Consider the following 8,161-nt stretch of genomic DNA (forward strand, 5'->3'; position numbering starts at 1 on the left):
TGCGTTAGCAAAATGTCAGGGTGTAAAAGGAAGCGTGTTGTGTTAAGTATTCAACAGTAACTCGTGCGAGCCGGGCTTCGAAATGTTAAGCAGTGATGAAATCGTAAGTTAAGTGGGGGTGCAGTCACAAGAGCGGGAAGAAAGTGAGAATGAGGAAGAGGTGGACAGTGCTGCTGGTAAGAAAGTATCACATGGTGCTGCTCTTAATCATTTGGAATTCTTACTAGACTATCTTGAGAGTGAAGAGAAGAGTTTATTAAGTGACAAGCTAATATTACGTAGGCTTCATACGGATATCCGTAAAAAGGAAAATTCCGCAAAAAAGCAAACGACAATATTAAATTTTTTCAACTGTTAAGTGTGAATATTCGTAAAAAGTGTTGGATGTTGTTGAACACTGTGATTGAAATAACTAATTCATGCTTCAGTGTAATGTAAAAAAAGTATTAAATAGGCCATGAGATGACATAAAAATGAGGTTGAATAAATTTAAATACAGGTAGGCCTATAGTATTATGAAGGTACAGTATTACAGTACTACTTTTAATAAAATTTGTCTTAACCGGGTTTTCGGTTAATCGTGTTTTCCATCCCCACCATTATCCCGAATAATCGAGAGTTGAGTGTATGTACAGCATATTTTATATAAAGCCCTTTAGTACTTACAACATCTGCACAATAAGCGCGCTCTGGAAGATTGATTGTCAGCATTGGGTTTGGGCTTCTGGTATCCCAGAACTGGAAATCAAACAATTGCAAATATAATTTTCGTGAGGCTAATATAAGAAAAGCTACAGGCACAAGGTCTTATCTTGGGTCATGGACAGGATATTGTGTAATATGGTGTGAAAATAACAATTACAAAAGCAATAACAATGGTAATGAACATTAATATTGTGGTTATAATTAACATATTACACCAGAAACCATCTGTTCTGATTCAGTGATACAGCAATGTTCTCCCAAAAGCTCAGAGAGACTGTCTTAGCTGTTAGTTTTTTCACTCTGATAAATATTTAGCAAATTAAGCTCAAGATATGCATAGATGTGAATGCAGGTCTTCACAATATGTGGTCATTAAAATTGTCTGACCTAAATGAAATTTAAAATTGCCCAAAATTTCCTAAGTTGCTTTTCATGTGTACAGATGGACTGAATAAATATTACAAGCATTCCACAGAGTTGCAAATGCCTCTAAGGAGCACCAACATGTATAATGTATATAAAAATAATTAAAGTAAACAGTATTGTTACATGCATAAACTGTCTCTCTGTTTCAAAGAATATAATTTGTAAAGCAGTATTAAACCCTGATGTAAGGATTTCTCTTATGTGAAAGGACATACTTTGAGAGTTTTATCCCAGGAACCAGTCATTAAGCAGGAGTAAGTTGGTCCTTTCACCCAGTGACAAGTTTTCACAGGAGCATCATGTGCTGCTACCTGAATTGTCTGATTGCTGTTCAGGTCCCAGCATTTCACCATCTTGTCACAAGATGCCATGAACACTTTTGTTCCATCCTGTAAATGCACAAAACTTACAATTAAAACAGAATTATTGGCAAAAACCATAGTACTTCACAAATATAAATGATCCTGAAAATGCACAGATGAAGAAAGCTCAATATTTATTCCTCTGAATTCATTCATAGTATACAATATCAGGGAACTTGTAAACACAGCAAACCTTTAGGCTCCATGAACAGCACAGAATGTCTTCATCAGGTAGGCGACTATTTGCTTCTCAAGAATATCAATGCCCCATTTATTTAACTGTTTCTTGTACAGACACCTCAGATATGATGGAGCTGGGATAGCACAGGACTACATACAGTCCTATCCAAGTGTTACTAATAATGTAAATATCTGAATTAAATAAAGTGTGAATGTTTATAAGTTTGTCATGGGTTTTCTTGGCTGCCTTGCTGGAACCAAGGCCCACTTAACAGCCCTGTAATAAGTCTCATGTTCTCCAACTGAGTGGCGCTCAAAATAACATACTTCGGAACATCGCAGTCGTTCAACTACGAAAGGTGAGGCTACGTTTCACCTGCTTCCTCAGAGTTGCTACAAGGTGATTCACAGTGAGCCGCTGCAGCCACCTTTACCCCACCTGTGGCAACAACGTTCCCAAAGAAGCTTCAGCAACAGGGGCTGGGGGTAAAGCAGCAGGGACAAGAAGCTGACCACTCACCTCCAACTAGTGTCAAGATCAAGAAAATGTGGATCCATACAGCCACTCCCCCATACACCTTCATGGCATAGTGCTTAATTAGTTAAGCACGGATACCTTTACCTTAACTCAGATATGAAACAATATTCAATATTCCTTTAAAGCCTGTACTATTAAACAATGCTGTATGATTAGGAGAGTTTATTTTGTGTCAAGTGAGATGTATGATCATGACTGGTGCTCAGCATTTAATTGCCAGTTTATGATCTTTGGTCAAACTAACTTAACATCACAAGCATTTCTGACCAGAGAAAATATGATTCTTTAAAAGTATGTACATTGACACTTGATTCTCTATGGGATATGACAGTGTTCCATTTTTGCAGAACTGATCCATCCACACCACTTAATGTTATACTATGATGCACACACCACATTTTGGCACCTTCATCTGCTTACGGTATGGTCACATGTTAAAACTGGGGACCCTACAATTCCCATCAGGTGTACCCTCCAAAAAGCAGATATCTTCAGAATGATGGTGCCAAATGACCTATAGACCAACATGACCCCATCTCTCTGTGAGGTATAAGTGTGGAGGTCCACATCTAGAGCAAAGACCTTGACAATAGTTTACAAGATGGCACAGACAGTCCTTCCTATGGGACCAATACACAGAATACACTTGACATCCAGAGAGTGCACAGCCTGCACTAGACTCTTTATCTGACATGGGGATTTTTACATAAATTCAAAAAAGCACAGACATCTTTCCTTCACAAAGCAGGATACTGTACCCAAAGGACTAAAACTATCAATCAAACATCATTTGTAATGTACTACTGAAATATAAAGATATATTTAGTTTACTTTCCTCTTTAAACTATTCATGTTGCTGCCATTAAGGTCCATGTCTATCTTATTTTACAATGTGTGAAACTGATCATTATTTATAAAAAGGTAATAATGTCACAAGAACTAAAATCGTAAGAAATATTATACATGTTTAACTGTAACAATCCTTCATTACACTGACGTGACTGCAAAAACACTCTCTTAATATGTACTTTTTTATGTTTTAAATCCTTATTGCTAATAGATCTGTTTCAGAAACAGTATTAAATTTGACATAGCAATAAGAGTTGATGGATTTTATATGTTACACATGTTATAACAAAGACATTTCACATGCTCATAACATAAGCACCTGAAGATGTTTGGTCAAGAAATGCTGTACACATCATGCAAGATTAAGTAGTGCAGTACAATGAAAAGTGATATACAGATGCCCAAAACTTGTACAATGATCTGTAAACCTTCTGAAGTAACTGGATAATGATGTAGAAAACAGAATACTGGCTGTGATTCTTTAATATTATATCCGGAAAAGCTGTATGTTTTAAGTTCATATAAACTTTGCATACCTATATTGTTAAAAAAATCGTTTACACCAATGCATCTTTTCTTCTACAAATGTCTGGCAGCGCTCTCATACTCGGTTTTAGCCTTGAGATCTAAACATTTAATGCACCTGCAGATGTGTGACTTACAAGAAGTTTGCTGGTTTGCATCATCTGTTTGCCAATATGTATATTGCAGGCAAAATCACTGATTTAGCCTACAGAACGACTAAAGTGTAGAAATTAAATAAATCTGAGTGAATTATATAAACACTTGTGAGCTATCCAATATCTTCCCTATCACCACAACCCATATCAGCAACATACACGGTCTACAAGCACAGCAGCCACAACATCAGTGTCACAGCACTGGAGGACTAACATAAATGTACACATGAGCTGTAACTTCATCTTCCAAAACCTTTCATTCCACAATAAAAAACTGTTACTTACATCACTCCAGCACACATCCAGGACTGGACCTTGCATTGTCTGCATGGACTTGGGGATAGTTTTCCCACTTTGTTCCACTTCCCAACATCGAACCTGAAACAAGTTATTAAATGATTTGCACTTGACATTTACATAAGTTACTCTATCTAGCTAAACTAACTCTATGGAGTTGAGTCCTTCCTGAGAAGCTAACAGTTGCTCAACTACTCAAGACGTTCACAGCACCTTACAGAACCTGAAGAGTCATGACCATGTTCAATAGAGCCTCCCACCAGTCCCTATCCTGAGCCAGACGAATACAATACACATCCTTCCAGTCTATGTATTTGAGATCATACAAGTTAATATATTCATCCTACAAAACATTCAAACCTACAGACTAGAAACATGCAAGGAGGAGGGGGGGGGGGTCAAGGAGAGGCACTGGCTGAATTTTGGTTTGAGAAACAATTCTTCCTAGAGTTACCTATGACATGGTCTGTAAACATCACCATCAAGACATATAGCAAAATGAAAGTAAAAATGGCAGAGTCACCAACTTCACACTCTGACTGCCTTTATCATCATAACTATCCTTGAGCCAAAGTGAGGAATGAACCTCAGTTGTCAAGACCAGTCACCTTACATCTATACTGTACACTTCAGTAATTAACTCTATTATAAAACATTTTTCATTAATATTCTACTTACTTAACCATTCGAGGAACAGCCTAACTAAATCTACACAAGCTTGCCAATAAACCCTATTCTAATCCAATCAATTCATTCTTAGACATATTGTCTCAGAATAGGTGAATAATTTTATATGAATTTAAGGTAGAAAAAAAGTAAATTTGTTCCCGTGTTACCAACTGACTGACTGACTGCCGCTTGTTGGCGAAGTTAGTACCAACTTTAGCAAATAGAGGGTGTCATGTGGTCAGTGCAATGAATCCCCACAGCTGTTAATGTCGGTTTTCTAGACTGGAGCCGCTACCTTTCCATTCAAGTAGTTCCTCAATTATCCTCGTGAGGCTGAGTGAACCCCATCTGAGACCCACTACTCAGAAAATCTGGTAGAGCCGGGAATCAAAACTGGGACCTCTGGGTCTCTAGCCAGGAACTCTGACCACTAGAGCACAGAGGCAGTTGGTATAGTTCACTTGCAGACTAAACCCATGGAGTCCCTGTGTTTAATGATTAAGCACTATGCCCTGAAGACATATGGGAACTGGTGTATAGCTCCACCAGTCCTGACCTTAGCATTAGATGCAGGTGAGTGATCAGCTTCACACCCCAGCTTGTTTACCCCCAATGAAAGAGTCCCTGATATCCATTGGATAGGAGGCTGGGTGGGCTCCAGAGCCAGTCTGGATGCTGTGAAGTATAGAAAAATCTCTTGCCCCTGCCAGGAATCAAACTGTCTGTCCAGCCCATAGCCCATCACTATACCACCTAAGCTATCCTGGCTCATAATTTTATCTGCAGTCTCCATATACAAGGGTAAGTCAGAAATTATCCGCACTTTCTCCATAGCACATCTTTAGGTTTGTCACACTGCCTCCTATGCATGCATTGTTAGAGTTGGTACTACTGTGGTCATGTGATCGAAGTTTTACCTTGATTGCATCATTTCCCTTGTTGCTGTGACAGTGTAAACATGGCCGCTCTGCTAGCAGTGTGCACCACTGATTAACAAAGAATAGTGATCTGATTTCTGATTGGAAGGTGTGTCAGGGGCTGAAATTCATATGTGGGTTCATCACTATGAGCCCGAATCCAAAAGCCAGAGTATGGCGTGGAAACACCCGGAATCTCAAACGAAGATGAAATTCAAGACTCAATCTTTCGTGGGAAAGGTGATGCTAACCGTTTTTTGGGACTCAAAAAGGCCTATACTGGAAGACTACCTAGATAAAGGGTGTACGATCAACAGTGCAAGATACAGTGATTTGCTGGCCAACAATCTGAAGCCAGCAATTCGCACCAAACGCCGAGGCCTATTGTCGAAGAAAGTGTTGTTGTTGCATGACAATGAAGACTCACACAAGGACGGCCAGACTGTTGAAACCATTAACCATTTGTGTTTCGTGGTGCTGGAACACCCTGCCTACAGCCCAGATCTCGCCCTTTCCGACTATCATCTCTTTGGGCTGCTCAAAGATGTTTTACGAGGTTTTTGATTTTCTACGGACAAAGAAGTGGGAGAAGCGGTGCATAAATGGTTGCGCGACCAAATGAAAACCTTCTTCGTGGAGGGAATACGCAAGCTTTTGGACTGCTGGACCAAGTGCATCAAAAAGGAAGGAGACTATGTAGAAAAATGAAGTACTTGTTCAACCCCTACTTGTGTATATATGGACTGGAAAAACAAGAGTGCGGATAATTTTTTTACTTACCTACATATATACTTCTCAGATAATATAATGCTCTTGGAGAACCTTTGCCCTAGTTTGAAAAGAAGACATATCCTTGTCACATTTTTCATTTAAAAATATTCATTTGTAAATTATGGAAGCTACACAAAGTGTCATCCTTGTAAAGTCAACACAGCACATCCTCAAGTTCTGGCAGAGGAGTGTACCTACAAATAAAGCACATGAAGGTACCCAGTTAAGATGAACTTCCAATATGGAGCTGGGCCACGTAACATGTAATATCTTAAAAATGTGTCTATTATATTCTAGCAATATGCATCAGTGAAGTAAATTAAAGTTACCCCTGTGCTTAACCAATTAAGCACTATGCCATGTGGGCATATGAGGAGTCGATGTATAGATCCACAAAATATTTCATGATATATGTGATCAAACCTGTTCTGACTTCACATACTCAGGGCATCCCCTTCGTCTGTTCAGCATGAGAGACTCTACCATCAGCTATGCTATTACCAACACAGTGTTAAATCCCCTCACCACAACAAGGTGGGAATACCAGTGACAAAGATTTTTCTGTTTTTATGTACTAAATTCTACATAATGGGAAAACTGTACTGTTGTCTGTTGTGTGAATACTGTTAGACAACTATCAAATTTAAGTATCTTAGTTCATGTGTGCCAACACTGTATTTCTTTGAATTATATTGAGCACTGGGGGCATAGCTCTACAGCATGGTACCCAGATACCTTTGGAATGATGAATCAGTCTGTTAGGACTAGTAGCGACTAAATAAATCTCTAATTCAGTGACAGGTGAGAAGGGTTGAGAAGCATAGAACAGATCTTTTATAATTAACAAATGTAAACACAACTTAAATTTAGAACTGACTGCTACTGATAACCATATCATGAAGTTGTTGTTTGTACTAGTTAATGTGTGTATTAAACACACTGTATTTTCATCATTCCCCAAACTATTTTATGTCCCATTTACACAAATAATGAATTTAGTTGGTAATGACACTCAAAGTAAAAAAACAGTAAAACTGCCTCTGTGCTTAATAAACCACCATGTCCTGAAGATGTGGAAATTGCATTCTTAACCTTGGCACTGAATTGGGTGGTAACAGGATGGTCAGAATCAAGCCTGGCCATTTTATTTCCAGTGTAACAGGCCAAGATATGCTTTGGGTAGAAGGCTGGATGAATCCCAGTACCAGCCTGGATATGGTGGGAAATAAAAGCTCTCTCTCGAATCTCAATTCTTCAGTCGCCCTGCCTGTAGCCTAGTCACCACACCTGTAAATGCTTTTAATAATTACATGCACCTTCAGAGTTGCTTTAACTTACATTGTTATCCCAGCTTCCAGCAATAAGAAAGTTCTGTTGAATCGTGGCTGGGCTGAAAGCTAGCGAAGTTATGGAATCATCTGGAGGTGAAGTAACCTCAAAATCTTTCATCGGATTAGCTGATGATGGGGTAGTGGTTGCCCCAAAACCTGACGATGCTCCTAGAGTACTTTGGTTAAACATTGTGACATATGCTGGTGAAGTACCTGAAATGTTATGTGTATGTTAAAGTTCTCACGAATGCACAATGAATCTATCACCTACGTATATTTAGCTTAATTCACAACGTACAAACCGAATTACAAAACCATAACAATGAGTTTCGTATTTTCACGCAATGAGATTACGCACCCTAAAACAAAGACTTCCGCACGATACTGCTAAAAATGACGTCTCAATAGCACTTGTTGTTATAACGCACGTGAACAA

The 8,161-nt window shown here is 38.8% G+C and overlaps 1 protein-coding gene across 1 annotated transcript in view; it reads right to left on the bottom strand.

Moving 5' to 3' along the window:
• The window catches only part of LOC111863519 (mRNA export factor), a gene marked incomplete at its 5' end in the record, with an annotated part of 17,655 nt that extends 9,730 nt beyond the window's left edge, over positions 1-7,925 (bottom strand). The window contains 4 exon segments of the mRNA XM_033751097.1: positions 667-738; positions 1,347-1,520; positions 4,026-4,118; positions 7,733-7,925. Of these exon segments, the coding sequence (XP_033606988.1) occupies positions 667-738; positions 1,347-1,520; positions 4,026-4,118; positions 7,733-7,915 (522 nt within the window).
• Positions 7,926-8,161: the final 236 nt, after the last annotated feature.

The sequence above is a fragment of the Cryptotermes secundus genome, unplaced genomic scaffold (assembly GCF_002891405.2).
Source record: "Cryptotermes secundus unplaced genomic scaffold, Csec_1.0 scaffold89, whole genome shotgun sequence".
Lineage (NCBI taxonomy): Eukaryota > Metazoa > Arthropoda > Insecta > Blattodea > Kalotermitidae > Cryptotermes > Cryptotermes secundus.